We start from the raw sequence: 17,977 nt of genomic DNA on the forward strand, positions 1-17,977 counted from the left end.
CCACTGATTCAGTTAAAGTCTTCATATTATTCAATATAATATGTGAGAATATGTGAGGAAACTGAGAAAATGTTCTGATTTAGATCAGCTGTGAAATCAATAACATAATTTCATAGATATATATATGCTTCCTGTTTTAAAGAGCATTGTTTTTTTCTCTTTGTTCATCATTCCCACTCTTGCTTGCTTATTTTAGAAAACAGAAGTTTAACACATCTGAGGAGGTGCAAAAAGATGGTTTTTACCAAAACATGACTCAGCTTCAACTTACACGAACAAGGAAGTATCAATTCAAGAAAGCCTAGGGTAATAGTAGTCTCTTTCAGCTTCACAACAAATTTCAGCAGTTCACTAGAATTTCAACTAAATATACAAGATGATGATTTTTTTACATGAGAAATATCTGTAGCCATAGAAATGACTACATGTGGCCATATATGCAGTCATACAGAAATACAAGTATTCATTTTGAAAGTGAAATATCATTAAAAAAGGAAAAGGTGAAACAACACACAGCACTGAATTATACAAGCCCAGGTTCTCCAAGGCCTGCTTTTGCCAGCTTTGTTCTTCTTCATTAGTATTTAGCAAGCAAGTACAGCTGAAGACAGTATGGGAAGTTCTGGCCACCTGTAGACAATAGTAGTTTTGCTATTATTTGCTAAAGGCACCTAAAATAGCCTTAGATATTCCATACTTTACTCTAGAGATGATCTAGAGTAAAGTATCAGTAAACTATAGCTTTTCAGGTAATGCTCCACCTTAGAGACTGAAAAAAATAGAGTGAATTTATTTCATTTCACCCAGTAATTTCAAACATTCTGGATATAACAATTTTGCTAAAAAAAAAAAAAAAAAAAGAAAAAAGAGAAGGATTGTTAATTACCTTTAACAGAGACTGTTCCTTTATTGTCAAGAAACCTTTCAGATGCTTTTTAAAAAACTGGTAATGAAATTAGATACATAATGATTTTATAATTTAGATGAATACTATGAAAGTTACTATGCATAAAGACTGAACATCTGTTAAAGTGATCCCCAACTAAAATTCTTATCATCAGGATTCCAGCTCTCTACATTGGATTATTTAGAAAATAATTACTGCTGCAGATTTTACACAAAAGAAATTCCACATCCCGATCTGAACTTGTCCAAATATTTTTGATTTGGGAAGAGGAGAGGGGACTCCAACTACAAAGAGAGCAGTGCGCTATGAAATTTTTCAAATCAGATGAATCTGAATGTTCCTAATTAATGGTATCTTCGTGCCTGAATATATCTAGGATTTGGCCTTTGTTTTAGATATAATTTTAATAGTGGCAATATAAAGATAACTTTTTTGTATAGGTAAACTAGCATCTCATTGCATTTCATAGGAATGTAATGAATGGCAGTAAGCATTCTGAAGCATTACCTATATGTGCACAAACCTGATATAAGTAGTTTCAGGACTTTATGTAAATACACAAGTACAGAGAGGAACCTAAGTAGAGAACTGATGCTATCGTGGACAGCCTATCTCACGTTTTGAACAGTAATTCATAGCTGCTGAATTTCCCTCAGCAGAATCCACAGACTGAGGGGTTGGAGGTGGAATCCTGACAATCAGAACTTCACTTGGATTTACGTTACAGAACAGCGCTTAGTTGTTTATTTTTCATCCAACATAAATCACATTAGGGGTAAAAAAGGCCATTCAACATTTTGTGACTCTAAAGAGTCCAAAAGTTAAATTGGAGAAGAGGGTTTTTAAAAAATGGGCTTTTTCATGAAGCAATGATAATGTGACAGTTGATAAAACATCTTATCTGATGTACAGCAGTCATTATTAAAAAGTTTGCACTTGCCAACAACTAACAAAATGTAGTTATCAGACATATTATGAAATTTTTATACCTTTCAAATAGAAAGCTGTAACAGTTATTCTGAAGCTTTAGTTTGAGATGTGTTGGCAAACTTCTGGTATTTAAGTGTGGCCCTTCTATAAAGTTTTTTATTTATTTATTTTGTTATTATATAACTTTACTAATTTGCATGCAATCAGGGACCTTGGGAGAAGAAAGATACTTTAGAAAAACACATTCTCAGAGTGAATGAAAATGCTGAATGATCCCATGACACACATGCTTTTCTTGTACAATAAAACAACATTTTTAACTGTTAACACAATAAAATCGCTGATAGCTATTTACCCATCTTCAGTGTTGCAATAAAATATTTTAATCCCTTTGAAACTCATACGTGCTTTTCAAGTATTTGTCAAACTCCGGTCGAGATATGGTGAAATGTAATCCTTTACGAGTGAGTACAGTCAAAACTCTTCTACAAGACTACATGGCTTTCCTGTTTACGGGGTTTCCAGTACATTCACAAAACACACACTGTATATTTCTCATGTGAAATGTTTAGGTTGAGGATAATACAGTTCGGAACATATTCCAGACAAGTGGTTCTTTGCTTTTCGTAAGTGTGTGCATCCTATAAACCAGTTCCATCGGTTTATATTCATTTGAACAGTTCAACTTTAAAACTGACAGAAAGGGTTGTTTTGTTCAAAAGACCATTTTTTCTCACTACGTTACGTAGCACTGATTGAAAGGTCCCAACAGAATCTTTAAAAAGGAATTTTTAAAGTTTTAAGATATAAGAGCTTGAGGTCAGAATAGGCAATAAAATTCACAGGATTGTGATGGCATTATTTTAGGATAATTATCTTAAGATATGAAAATACTGAAACAATCATGCCAGCATTAAGAAATAATTATACCATAATTCATGAGTGCATAATTTATCAAAACAATAGAGCAGTCATGGTTAGATGCAACCTAATATTTCTGTATAAGATATAACTACATACTGTACAATCATTCCTTTTTATAGTTATTTTTACATTTAGTCCTCATCCAAATTAAGCTGAGTACTTCTAAGTATGAATGGCGTTACGAAATAAACACAACTCACAACAGGGCTTTATTACCGCTACTGCACCACCATGGCATGCAAGTAACTATGGAGTCAACTATAAACAGTAAAATGTCATCATCTTCCTGAAATAAAAAGAACATGAAAAATACAGATATAGTAGTAAACATCAATTATCTTTTTATATCTCTCATATTTACCAAAAGTCTATCATTACATGAGGCATTTATACCTCTGTATCACTCTCCTGTACTAGTAAGGTGGCAAATTTGGAGTTAAGAAACTATACTTGTACAAAACTACTAGTTTCATATTATACTGCTGTCAACATGTAACGTGTAAATAAGAACATGACACGTCTGCTACCTGCCCCTTAGCATTCTCTTACTCTTTTGTATATTCATGAATTTTGAGTAAATAAAAAGACAGAGGGCCATTAAAGCTGTTTGTTGGGTTGTCTGTTGTGGCGACTAAACCCCCCTACAAACTAATGTCCTGTAGAAAGGACACTCTTTCATCTGCTTTTTGTTGCTGAGTACTGATTGTGTGAGGTTCCACACTGGATGCTGAATTTGCCAATCACTGTTGGAAGCAACTTGGATTTCTAAATACTTATTAATTTAATTTTTGTTCTGCAGGGTAGTTTTTTAACTGGTGTGAAGGTGAGAATGAGATTAAATTCTGCATCTGGGAGAAAAAAACATCTATATTATAAAAACAAGGGTCAAAGTGCTAGCTGGAATTCATTTCTTCTGCTTGGAGGTCAGCACAATATATAGATAAAAGCGAATTTCAATATTGAAATGGGAGAAGGTAGAATAACAGCAAGTTCAACTCTCCTAAGATTTGCAATCTTTGAGAATCTCTTGGAAGAAAAAAAAAGGCAAACTTCATCGCAGAAGCCCTTCCATGCTCAATTAATTTTACTAATCAGTTATCTGGCATGGAGGACCCATGTGTGAACTTTTGTAAAATACATCATTCAGAATTCAGAATAGACTCTTAGGTATCGAAACATGAAAGCCCACCCATCACTCTATTGCAGTCCAGTTTATGTTTCTGAGGCTTTTGCAAGGTAAAGAAAAATAACCATGAAATGCTCAAATGAAGGTTTTTTTATGGAATTATCTTTCAAATATTACATGTGGTGTTCTTGGGTCATACCTATGCTAAATTCAAAAGCTGCTTACCTATTTTGAGCAATGATAAAGGAACACCTAAATCCAAATGATCCTCTGTAGTTCCTGCTTGCTGGAAAGAAATCTTAATGTTGATTACAAGGAAAGAACTGTACAATTCTCATTGTTACATTAAGCTATACAAAAATGTCCTTTAGTTTCCTGGAATTTGCTTGGTTTTCAATTATACAATTTCCTTCTACAGTACAAAACAACGTACAGTTTTTCCAAGTTCTGTTCAAGGATTTTCCCTGCTCTGATATGTTCAGGATTAAGAATACTAGGTATTTTATTACATATTTTGTTGATATCAGGATCCACTCTTTTATTAAAGCTCATCAGACATACTCATACCTGCCGTAGGTTTGTTCTGCTTTGGGGTATAGCAGGCTGTGTGACTGTAACAGAGCACAGTACCTCATACGTTCATTCATAGATTTGCCTCCATAAAAACTGAGGCTGTAGTATAGCTTTCAATGGAAGCCATTTAAAAAGAAAACATTACAGAATATACAATTGTAGTTTTTGAATCTCAGACACAAGTTCCTTGACGTGTTGAAAGATGATGTTTTCGATTTCTGACTCCTGAACTCTTATCTTTACAGTCCGCAGGCTTCTGTTGTGAAATGTCTATCAGCGCACTTGCAATTGCAAGACCTGTAAGATAAATAAAGGAAAACCAAAATTTAATGCCTAGCTTTGCTGAGAAGAGTTCCAGAGCAGTGTGATGGTTCCTTTCATGCCAAGTTTTTGTACTTTCTCAGAAGTGATCAGCTTTATTTCAGAGTTAGATAACAAGTTCTCACTTTCTAAATATTACCTGGTAACAGTGAAGAAACAGAGGAAGAAAAAAGTGCAGTTAAGACACTAGATCGAAAATCAGGAGAAATGAGTTTGTTTAAGTCTCTTATTGATTTGTTGTGTGATCTTAGCATCACCTCTCTTTATCGCCATTTTCTTGGTTACATGGACCACCAGCTCTCTGACATGGATTTTCTCTCATTAAATGTTTGTGCATTGCATTTAGGAATGGATGAAACTATCAAATCAGAAAAGAGAAATGGAGATCACAGTTAAGACAAAATTGTACCCTTGAATATTTCCCTTTGCAATATGAATGCTTTCCTAATTTGGAAATATTCAGAGGCTAGTATTTATCATGAACAAAAAATATCTTTTGAGAATGCATAGATTTGTGAATAGTGAATCGTGATGGTGTTGGCTTAGGGAAATTATAAATGTTTTCAACTCACCAAAACTCTTCTTTTACAAATTCTGGTTAAGTTGTTGATATTTCATGACCTGTTATAATCTTAACAGAGTATTACAGAAGCCATGGGTAGGCGTGCTTAGGAAATGAGTTAAGAATTTACTTTTCCTTTTGCTTTTTACTGCACGCTCGCCAGAAACTACTGATGTCTGCTGAAATGCTGTGACTGACAACACACTTCATACATGGTAGTTCTGAATTTTTAAATTCACACAGGTGATACTGAAATTAAATGGATTAGGAATATTCAAATCATTCAAATATTCTACTGCACCATGGCTGCAATAAAACCGTGACGCTTATATCTGCAAAAGCACATTGACATATATGTAGGCAAAGATGGTGGTGGTTCTCCATACTGCCCAATACATCTCCATCTCTAACCAATAACAGTAGTACTCCACAAGGAAACTTTTGAAAATGCTTTTCACCATGGTTAACAGGCAGTCTCTATTTTTTGACTCAGGCCAGTATCCAACTCAGTTTACCTATTACAGAATGCAATTTTGGCAATATTTTTCATGCATTCGCTCATTACATCATTTATCTACTAAGAAACCGCGCAAAAAATATTTTTCACTTCCAAGTGTTTCTACAGGCTTCTTTCTTAGTATATGATATACCGTCAGGTTCAGTTCTCTTTTCCAGTATCCAGAAAACACCTATGCCTACTGCACACTGTAATACTATCTTTCGTAAGTCACAAAAACATTGCAAGCATTAATTAATGTGCATACAGCTTTTTGAAAATACACGGCACTACACTGTAAAATGCTAAGTACAATTGTCATTGCTGCATTTCAAGACATGTTAAGCCAAGATTAATTAAGTCGTTTTTCTCACATACACGTATATTTCCTGGCATGAGCTAGCGATGCCTTAAATTGGATTTTGATAAATTGAATTTTTGAAATATTCAAGGCACCTTTAAGGTATCTGCAGTACCCAGAATTAGAAAATTCAAGGATAAAACTTAAATAACATTTTGATAGTTGCTTACATGTGATCTTGTCTTTGGCAGCTAGGCTTAGGAAGTATGGTAAATGGAATGAATATTACCAGGAAAACAAGTTTTCCATTTTTTAGAAGACATTTTAAAATATACTTGCGTGTATGATGCTAACCTCACTTTACATAACAATTAACAAAAAGGAAGAACTATTTCCTTGAAATCTAAAGCTGCGTACTGGGATATACTGGCATGCTGTTAGAGTTCCATTAAAATCGGTCATCATTTTTCAAAACGTCACACAAATCATCTGATGAAATTCATTTGTTATGTTCTCTACACCCAGCGTAGTTCCTTGTTATCAAAGCAATACAATTAACTGGGGGAACAATTCATTACTTCACATTGGCAGTCTAAAGGAATTTCATTTACCAAGTCAAGCTGATGCACAGACACTGCAAGCAAGCCAAATTTACATCAAAATACAACAGAAGATTTGATAAAAATGCTGTAGCTTAAATATTCATTAAAAAAACTCAATGAAACATTCTCTTTATTTTACAGGTTTTATATCTAAACAACAAATGTGAATACATTTCTAGTCATTGAAGTTGGAACTGTAAATTTTATAGTGCTCTGTATCTGCTACCTCAGTTCGTAAGTTATTTCATTTACCTGCCTTCCCTGAATGCTGCCATTTAAAAATCCTAAATACCATCCAAACTGGTATTTGCCAAACCAGTACATGGTCTCCGGTTGCTTTTGACTCTTGAGTAACATGGCAGAAAGGAACAGCGTAGTCAGTAAGCGTCCCACACGGACAACCAATGGGTCACCTCTAACAGTCTAATTTCTGGAAATTCAAGTCTAGCTGCAGAACTGGACCTATTTTTAAGTTTAGTTTGTTTTCTACTAAATGTTATAGAAATAACCTGACCTAGTTCTATGCAGCTAAAACAATCTCTGGCTTGTTTTAAGGATATGTATAGAAAGCTCATTAAGAAGTTAGCCCAGTCAAATACATAAGTGGAAAGTATATTTTTGTAAGAGATAATTGCACCCACAATGAGAAAAATACTGGAGAAAGCAATATGAATTTGGTTATCTTTAGCAGAACTATTGTCTTTCCTAATGGAAGCTAAATGGTAATAGTTTATTCTCAGAAAGTTAGTGTCTAATCATAAAATTACTGGTGTGTGAATTTTTTGTTGTGGTTTGTTTTTTTTTTTTTTAACAATTATGCAAAACAATTAATAAGTACAGGAATAAAATACAGCACACCAAATGAGATTGCCTTGAAAAGCACATTCCCGATTTATACACAAACAGCACTTTAATTCTGTATTTGAACAAAAGCATCTGAAAAAGTCATTCATTTTCAGATGCTCTCCTCCCAGTCTCTGTAAAAACAGGCAGTACTATATATTTTAATTTTGCAGCAAAACAGCTTCATTAGGCGTGAAAGGTTAATTGCAGGTTTAAGTGCAGTTCAGGGAACAGTGCACGGGTCTGTAGTGAATAGCACAGTCTGCTACAGGAAGGCTGAGTGCTATAAACTGTTTGCCCTGCTGAAATGTTTTACTACCTCATTTACTAACTGTCTTCTTTTACTGCTTGTATTTGTAGTTCTTCTAAACCTTTAATAGCTACACTTTTATTTCACTGTAATCAGATTTAAATGGAAATACCCATGCTGGGATGTTTAAACGTTTTTCCTCTGATTGTATACAGCTACATTTGAACTGATGTAAGGCTACACTATCTCTCAAAGTAGAAAAAAACCTTACATTGAAAAAGTTAGTCTTACATGCTGGCGTGCATATTTAAAACCTTTTTTTTCCTCCTCCATTGTTCGTTTTAATGAGAAATACATTGAGTTCTTACTATCCCCTTTGTTAAAAGTAAGGGAACAAAGAATGACCTCAGATTCATGGGTAGGGCTGGTAACTGGAAATGTTTTTTAAATTTAAATACGTATTATTCAGAGATAACACTCAGATAGATGTCTTCATTTGATTACATTCTACACATTCTCATTGTTACACATAATCAGAACATTCAGAAAGCTGAAGACAATAAAATAACTACAACTGAGGTAGATCAATTGGATTTGTTTGATATTTTAACCAAAATTGTAGTCATTGCTTAAGGTGACCTTAAGCAATGAAAATGAAATGACAGCTGTCATACAGAGAGATTTAAGCAGAAAAGACTGAGTAAATGCTATACTGTTAAAGTAATAGCTTCACCCTTCAGCATCCAACAGCCTTTGTGTCACTTCCATTTGTTGATTCTTTAAAGACAAGCTCTGTACATGCTCACCTAACAGTGGACAGAGTCCTTTTAAAGGACCAGTTATCTGAAGTCTTTCCATTGTAGAAGATGCAATGCCCATGAATATCTGTACAAACGGATCTAAGCAGTTTGAAGACATACTAAGTGATGAGAATTACACTCATGCCTCATGAAGATGACCACAGCACACAGTGAAGCCAGTAAAGCAATTTCATGATCAACAGTAAAACTAGCAGTTATTATGTAGGGAATTTTAATGAGTTCTGTCATTTATCATTATTTCAAGTCTATGAAGAATTGTTTTGTAAATTCACAAAGTACATTACGTATAGATAATATTTATATACAAACCCACCTTGTTAATAATGCAGTTTTGTATTATCTATTTCTTAATTTGATGAAACAGATCACATTCACGATAACTTTTATGGATGTATACCCGGACTGCACATATTTATTCTTCATAGGAAATATATCTATGCTAGCCATAGTGTCTATAATGGCAGAGGCACATAGCTTTCAAGAAGGCTGTTACTAGGCAAGTATTTCTGAGTACCCACTGCAAAAACTCTTACTTTCTATGAGACGTTGTGCTAGGAATATTCTTATTCAGTTTAGTTATTTGGTAAAATTTTCAAGAGTTTCTGGTACTTCCTATACTTTTCCTGTTTTCTCAACCAAAGTTTTTCCAAGTGGGCTACCTCATGATTAATTTTCATGACTGAAAAGGCCAGAATGTTGTTTGTGCTGCACACTCCTGTGCTGTATAGATTAAATCGTGTCAGAAGACATCCAAAAGGCACATAAAAATGGAACCAGAACAAAATTTGAGATTCAAAGGCATGATCTACAAAACCTTCTCCTAATCACATACAAACCTCAACTCAAGTGCTTACTTTCCAGAACAAAAATTGAGTCATCTGAAGTTTAAGAGTGTACATGGTCAGAGGAACCACTGTATTGCAAAATAGAGCTAAGTTCATTTCAAAGTCAGAAAATAGTCAAATCCTTCATGTGTATCCAAGGGTCCTGATCTGGCAGGTGTGCCTAGACAATATCCAGAGATCATAGACTTAGTCATAGACAAAAACATTCTTAAGCAACTGCCAAGAAGAATAAGTATCTTCATAACCTGTCATATTGAATTTTTTTTTTTTAATTTGAATTAGAGTTTTTTTAAAAAGGACAAACTGACAGCATCTCAAAATCACAAAGTCTTTTTGTGTGCTTCTTTTCCTGTTTGGTGTATGGATGTGTATTTTAAGTTGACACCACTCTTACTATGAGAAAGATGTATTAAACAAACTAAACTAACCAGGAAATTACTTTGGGCAAGTAACCTCATCATTTTTTTTCAGTGATAATTTTTGCTAGATGGGAAGACAGCCAAGACTCCAGGAGGTATGTTTTCCTTTTCTTATGCATATAACTTAATTAAATAAGTAAAATATGAGACAGAGCTTAAACCATAGCAATAATAAACTAAATAATGATAGTGTGGAATTAAATAGCCACACACTAGCAGAGAGGAGATGTCATGCATCTTTGTATTATACCCTTGGTATTTAGTAATAACAGCTATCTATAAGGGGCTAAGAAACTCTTATTCCCAGAATAGACTTATAAATTACCTGCTGTCAGTTTGTGGGAAATGCAGACTATACAATAAAGGATCTTTTACAAAATGCTCAGCCTTTCCCAATTTTTCTCATTTTGCAAAGGAAATAGCCCTACTTATTTGTGTGAAATATTTGTGCTTTGAGGGGTCGGCAGTGATTTTTTTTTTTTTTTTTAATACAGTCAGGCAGTTTCCCCTTCCCTTTCAGTGTGAGATATCTCTAGTTTAGTCTGTAATCCAGGTCTGTACAACATCTGGTGCCTTTAAACTATCCATTAGTGGCTAAGAGACAGTACGGGTGTCTCTGGCTGTGGATAGGCAGTGATTGACTATGCACTTTGGGATAGCTCTTGTCCACTCGGCAGGACAAAAAACCACCATACTGACAAAGCGGATGTAGTGAGGAGTTGGAGACACTGGGATAGTAGGTTGGAATTGGTGCAATCTAATGTTGATTAATGAAAGCTTTTTTCTCCTACTCTTTTTTAAGACTGCTGGAACACAAGAATCATAGAATCATTTAGGTTGGAAAAGACCCTTAATATCACCGAGTCCAGCCGTTAACCTAACACTAAGTCCATCACTAAACCATGTCCCTAAGCGCCATGTCCACACATCTTTTAAATACTTCCAGGGATGGTGACTCAACCACTGCCCTGGGCAGCCTGCTCCAATGCTTGACAACCCTTTTGGTGCAGCTTTTTTGCTAATATCCAATCTAAACCTCCCCTGGTGCAACCTGAGGCCATTTCCTCTTGTCCTATTGCTTACTACTTGGGAGAAGAGACCAGCACTCACCTCACTACAACTCCTTTCAGGTAGTTGTAGAGAGAAATAACATCTCCCCTCAGCCTCCTTTTTTCCAGGTTGAACAATCACAGTTCCCTCAGCTGCTCCTTCACTGATTCCTTTTAAAAACGGGCTAACATGAGATGATGACATTTAGATGGATTGTATCGTCAGACCTGTACACCAATCCAACATGTGCGCCTTGCCCAGGGAAGGCAGCACAGATGGAAGCAGAAATGCACTTCAGTGGGAGAGGAAGACTGAGATAATGGCTGACCTGAGCTGGGAGGAGACCTCTCATCTGAAACTGCTTAAGAAATGACAAGTGGGGAACAGCACGTCATGGTGGGTCTTGAAGATGAATAATGATATTTCAGGCAACAGAAAACGGGAGTGTGTGAAGCTACTAAAAATTATTTCTGTGATTAAAAAAAAATTGTCAAGAACAAGATCTGAAATAAACGTGGTTAAGACAGTAATTGTTCAATGTGGCAGTAGCTCAGAAGTAAGCTGCAGAGATCCTGGGCAAGGGCTTTTGGTTTGGCGATGCAGAGGGAAGATGGTGTTTTGGAGAGGTTGCAGCAACAGGAAGGCTATGCACACTGGTGGTGAGGAAGCAAAGGAATGACAGTCAAAGAGTACTTGGGCAAGACCAGAGGAACAGCAAGGGTAATAGCGTCATTAATGCAGGCTCAATGGAAAACAGTAGAATGCAAACTAATAGGAAGAAATGTAAAAAATTGTGGGAATGAAAAACAAACTGTATAAAACTGGTCTTTAACCTAACCTGTTGGTGAAGGGTAACCCAAATCCAGGTGTATGGAATATAGACTTCCATTAAAATCAAATACATGCATTTTCTAATGAAGGAAAAAATGGAACTACAGATACTTTCCCAAGATCTCTGACATCTCGCTTTGCCAAAAAATTCTTAAATTTGAAGAGCAAAGTACACCTTAAGCTATGATGGTTAAACAACATTACTAAGTATATGATCTATTTCTTGGACCCTATTTGTTGGGGCTCCCTGGTAAACCTTGTCACAGATTTGTCCAGTCATATTAAGAATATGACTGACTCTGCAGACTAAAAAAAGTAATGAAAAAAGGGTTGTAGTTGACTGCTGAATTTGATGATAAAACTTTCTTCCCAAACCCCTTGTTGAGTCACTTTAGATATAACAATAGGCTTGGGAAATGGTTACATTTAGACTACTTTAGTAATAGCTGCTGAAGCTGCAATACTTATCTGTACTAAATTTCAATTAATAAAGCAGGCATAACATTTAGTCAGAAAATACATTCTTCTCACAGAATAGCAGAGCTAAGAAAATTAAAGCATCTTGATGGTTTTATCTAAGAAGTTTTACCTTGGCAGTAGTTATAGACAATCTATTGCTAGACCATTATTTTATTCCATTATTTTAATTTTTGAACCTTGGACCACAAATGGTAATTTCAGAAATCTGAGAATGCCCCTCATTGTTCCATTGTCTTCCTCAACATGGCCTATTTTATACAAAATGATGGCAGATATTTGTGTGTAAATTTTTTTTCCTTTTACATTAAAAACTAAGCCGTAAGTAATTACTGCATGAATAATTATGCATGTAGCCAGACTTTCTCTACACTGCATTTCTTGAATGTAAGTTTTGGAGACTCAAACAAGTGTATCAGTATCAAAATATGTTTAAATTTTTAGAGGGAATAAACCAAATTTATAGGATATATAACATTTTCAGAAAGCCATCAATCAAGTACGTCAATGGCGAATCACCTCAATTCAAAAAATAATTGTTATTTTAAGTTATTAGCAAAACAAGGGTTTTGGTTTTTAACCAATGGCTATTAAAAACACCTAAAAAGGAATAATCTGCTTAGAATATGTGCAAACGTCATGCAGATTAATTCCCTGATGCTCTCCCACTGCATATTATACATCATGTGCTAAAATGCAAGTAATTACACTGGTTTCTATAATGGGCAGTAAAATCTGAAGCATTTGGATTTTTTTTCACACAAACTATTAAATTTTCAGTCTGATTACATCTCCTTTCCATTGAATCATTTATCCATATGTTATGAAAAACATCTCTATTCTTGTGATGTTGTACAGGCGTTTAATTTGTTTTCAAGAAAATCACTATAAACTAATTTAATTTGTTACTCTGCAAGAATTTGGTGAGATGCATTAATCATGCCACAATCCAATTTGGTCTTGTAAACCCATTTCTGTAGAAGAGAAAAAAATCTCCTTGGTATACTGAAGAAGCACTATTTTCACTTACCTTTAGCAATACCTGGGTAAATACAAACAAAGTTATAATTGGTTTTGTTCAGAAGTCAGTATCACAGCTGTGACCTAGTTAGGGTTAGTTTATGAACCTCTCTATAGTAATTAGACACATTTGGATTATAAAGGTGTCCTCCAGACCAGTACACTTGAGGTTACTTGTATCCTTGTATGTGTTATTTTACTCTGCCTCTATTTTCAGTAATCTTCTTTCACTGGGACCACGCACGCCAATCAGAGAAAAGTGAAGATATGAAAACTGTAAAAAATTGTGAGCTTCAGTTACAACATCTTAAAAGTATTTTCCCCAAATCCATTCATGCAGGTTGGACTTGTTAACTGGTGAGCAGGATGAACTCCTGGGAGACAGAGACTTATCATTTGTATAAACGGAGCGTGATCAACGCTCCATTAATGCAGTGCTGAACTATCATTTCATGCAATTAAGTAATCAGAATATCTGCATGTGTCTGTGTGTGCACACGTATGCATGTGGGAAACAGTGAGAAGGTTTGAACACAACCAAGCAATCAGCAGAACAGCTAGAAAGAGAAAAGGCAGAGGTATTTTCTGGGGTTTGCTTCCCTCCAGAGGGGCCTTACTTGCAGGGGATGATTTAAAGCAGATCTCTTTCTGTCTGTAGAGGAAATCTGAGGTGATTAACCTCACCAGGTGAAATTCAGGTTTTGCGACTACCTCCCTAATATTCCATCTGGGTGATAATGTATATTGTCAGATTTGTAGCTTTACTACTCTCCTCCTCAAGACAAAACACACAACCTTAAAGACAAGAGGTTTAAGGGCCCAGGAGGGGCCAATTCTGCTCCCACTGGAGATAAAATAATACTACTTACATTATCATTTACTTTTAAGGGAGAAGATCAGAGCAATAATTCTCAAAGATGCTGTTTCTCACTCTTGCATCTTTATTTTGCAGGTGCTGGCTTTTTTTCCACTGTCAAAAATTTTATTTAAACCAGACAGTGATGAACATGTTCATACAAAAAAATGATTACAGTTCACCAGAAATTCAATAGGACTGCAGCTTAATCAGAAGTAGGCATGATATCTGCAGTGCTTTCCCATAATGCATTCTCACTTATAAGTTTTGCTTTCCAAGGTTGATGAAGTACTGGACTTGTTTTCCATTTCCAACATACTGCTGCAATATATCATCGCTCTAACCACTGTTTGGCTTGTAATTTGGTTCTGGCCAAATAACAACGCCAGTTTTTCAGTATTCTGCTGATTTCCACAATTAGACATTCAGTACATCCCTAGCTACATAGCCAGTAGTCACTCCAACAAAACAAACGATCTTGGGAGTGCAACAGAGAATTAAGTCAACAGGACAGAAAACGTGCCCAGAATTTTGAACCATATTTTGAAATATTACTGAAATGACAACTTCAGGGTCCTCAGGATCTCTGACATAAGGGTATTTGTAGTTTCAGTACCTATTAATGCCTGAGAATAAGGAAAAAAAAATAAGACACCAATGCCCTGCTGCCAGTATTAGGGTGGTTCCATCAGCAAATCTAGCATCAGCTTATATGGAACATTGATTTTTATTGATTCTAGCAGAAAAGCTTGGTAAAAGGCTGAAAAGCTCAAATCATAAAAAAAAAAAAACAATAATTAAAACCTCAAGGATTTTATACAGATATCCCTACCAGAATCCTGGTCAGCACGGAAAGAGAATAGTTCTGAATAGGATTCCAGTATATACAGGCAAGCTATACAGCTATTCATTTTTCTTTTCTGAATCTTCTACATCACACTGACTACACCATATTAGGACTTTAACAGGCAAAATAACACTTAGACCTGATTACTGTCAAAATGTAGGGAAACAGGGTTCCATTTCAAACACGGCATGTTCATAATTGATTATATACACTTGGTCCTGAACAGTCAATATAGATAAATACTAGTAAAATTATAGTAAGAGAGCACCATTTCTGTTTGTGTGATACATGCAGGTAGGGTAAATGCCTGAAATGCTGAGACAGTAATACTATGACTGCGTATCATTGAAAATATATATGTCCTAGGCATGCTTCCTACTTTGGAGAGGAAAAACTAGAAAACTGACAGTAATCACAGCTTGTTACCTAGCTCTATGTGCACTCACACTCCAACAAATAGCACTCATTGTCTCATTTATCAATTCTATTATAAGATTTGAAAGAACTGTTCTGGTACAAAGATTACCAAACCATAACTTTTGCTGCTTATAACATTCTTCTAGATGGCCCTTTGTATCTAGAAGTTGTAACTGGAAAAACCTGAGAAAGATCCTCCTGACATACAAATGTAGGTTCAGTGTTTCTCCTTTTAGGAACCACACCCAAAGAGATACAAGAGCTGTGAAAAATTACTCTCTTGGGATCAGATTCGGCATAAATCTCAGCCTGATGTGCACACCACCTTTTTATACAGCAAAGTAAAATCTCTCACTCATTTCCCGTTCAACAGAACTCATGCTACTCGACAGATGCGAAAGCAAAAGGTAGAAACAAAGAGAAAGGTACAGTCCAGAAATTTTCATGAAGTCCATTTCCCTTTAATGTCAGCTCCCAGAAGATGCACTCAATGAAAACAAAACTGAAGAGTTACTACAGCAGCCCTTCCTCATCACTAGTCAAGGAAGTAAGAAGTACCAGATATGAAACCAGGGAGAAGATGATGTGGCAGGAGATACACTCTGCTTGAAGTTTTCCAAAGTTAGGTTGGTTGCCTGAGACAGGAGGCAAAATTCAGAGCAATTCTGTGCATTGTTCTTTACAATATTTCCATTAAAAACTGACATGCTACACAAAGCACCATGCTGGCTTTGTATTTCCAAGATGTGATTAGGAGCTAGTTTTCATTTATGTATTTCAGAAAGTTTTTATTATGTGATAAAGGAGAAATGAACCTTCAGCAGGACAGTAGAATTCCCTCCTGCAATTTTGCTAAATCTCCCATGTGCTTTTTAAAAGTAGAAATTATGTTGAGTCTTCTATTTTCCATTTAACTGCTGACCTTTTCCCCCTCTATTTTTTTCCCATATGCTTTTTGATCACATGTGAAAACTTGGCTTCAGTTCTCTCATTTCCTGATTTTCTATATTTCAATTATACTTTAATGTCTATATATACAGTGATGATGATACAAGAGTGTGTTGTGAATGAAATCTGTTTTGTGCTATCCTCGCTTCTGAGAACTGCCACAATTTGAGCTGCTTTCTTCCGTAGCCTCTGAAGTGCCTTCTATAATATAATAATATAATAAACCCCGAATCTGCTCTTCCCTTTGCACTGCAATCCAGCATTCTGTTTCCCATAATGCTGCTACATTATGATTTGCAACTATAAATAATTATCCTAAGTTACAAAGATAAAATATAAAACTTTAAAGCAATACCATTAAACACCATACACTTGAGACTCTGAAGCAGCATAAGCAAACATTGATTTTCATAAAAAATAGAAAAGTAGGTGATAATGAAAAGCATGGTTCCTGCTTCGGATTAGTTCATCAAAAGCTTGCTGCAAGCTTGAGTGCAAAGAATGGAAATAGTAGGTAATCAGTGGCAAACTGCACCTTGTTTCTAACAAGTGAGGCACCACATTTTATGACTTCTGTCTTAAAGGGAAGGGAGAAAGAAAAAAAACAGTTTTAGGAATGGAATTTGACAACGTGTGAGGTTCAGTAATAGAAGGTATTATCCCCCAAAAGAGGAAGTAGCAGAGATGAGAGGGACTTACCTAAACCTCTGTAAGGCTTGTGTTTAGATGTGTGAACTTGTGAGTTGATTTTTGTTTGTTTTGTCTTGTCTGGACCAGCATTCAGCACAACAACAGTGGAACATATAGGATTCCTGGCTTTTTCCTGCACTATTTTTCATTGCCTTCCTTCCAAATAGCCCTCCATTTTCCACTCTTATTTTTGCTGCTTGTTCCATTAAGCTTGAGCTGCCACACTATTTAACTGCCTTTACAAAGTACTTATTTTTCTCTACCTAGACTTCCAATAATCATGAATTCTCTTTGTGAATCTGATTTTAGTTACTAAGACTACTCTAATTGCCTTCCACATTTTTTCAGCTTTTTGGATTGTATTAATGTGAGGAGGTGGTAGTATGGCAGGTTTTAAAAGCCGCAAACATCTTAATAATCATTATTTGACCTTCTCCTGACTTCTCATTTTAGTGGGGAATTCTTTTCCAAGAAAAATACACATGTCCACTATTTACAAAGAGAGATAAAAATAACCGTACGCATTTGAACTATGAGCTAATTATTTCTTTAGAGTGATGAAGTAGATTGTGAAGAATCTAAATACAGTCAGCCTTATTTCATTATTTCAGTCCCACATGTGCTTTAAGAACAATATTTACTTTAAGATTTTAAAAGCTGTGTGCTAACTAGTGCACATTTTTATGCGACTTCTCGTCTTTGATGTCTTTAACTGTACTTTCACTAATGATTCTGCAAAAGTGACAGAAATGTGTTTTTCTCACCGGGATGGCCTCAAGGATACAGCTATCCTCTGTGCCAGTGTGAGAGGCGCATGAAGCTGCCGAAGGTCCGCAGAGGCTGAGGCAGTGTGGTTTAAGTCCTCTCCAGATCCACTGAGACGGATTTCAAGGGGAAGGAACAGGGCCAGGAGGCTCTTGC

General features: G+C 35.6%; 1 protein-coding gene across 1 annotated transcript in view; it reads right to left on the reverse strand.

Annotated features, from left to right (window-relative positions):
* Positions 1–4,632: 4,632 nt before the first annotated feature.
* ATRNL1 (attractin like 1) overlaps positions 4,633–17,977 on the reverse strand; it is a 526,301-nt gene continuing 512,956 nt past the window's right edge. The window contains exon 29 of the mRNA XM_086616365.1: positions 4,633–4,757. Within this exon, the coding sequence (XP_086472491.1) occupies positions 4,633–4,757 (125 nt within the window). The remainder of the gene's footprint in view (positions 4,758–17,977) is intronic.

Source organism: Tauraco erythrolophus, chromosome 9 (assembly GCF_009769465.1).
Source record: "Tauraco erythrolophus isolate bTauEry1 chromosome 9, bTauEry1.pri, whole genome shotgun sequence".
Lineage (NCBI taxonomy): Eukaryota > Metazoa > Chordata > Aves > Musophagiformes > Musophagidae > Tauraco > Tauraco erythrolophus.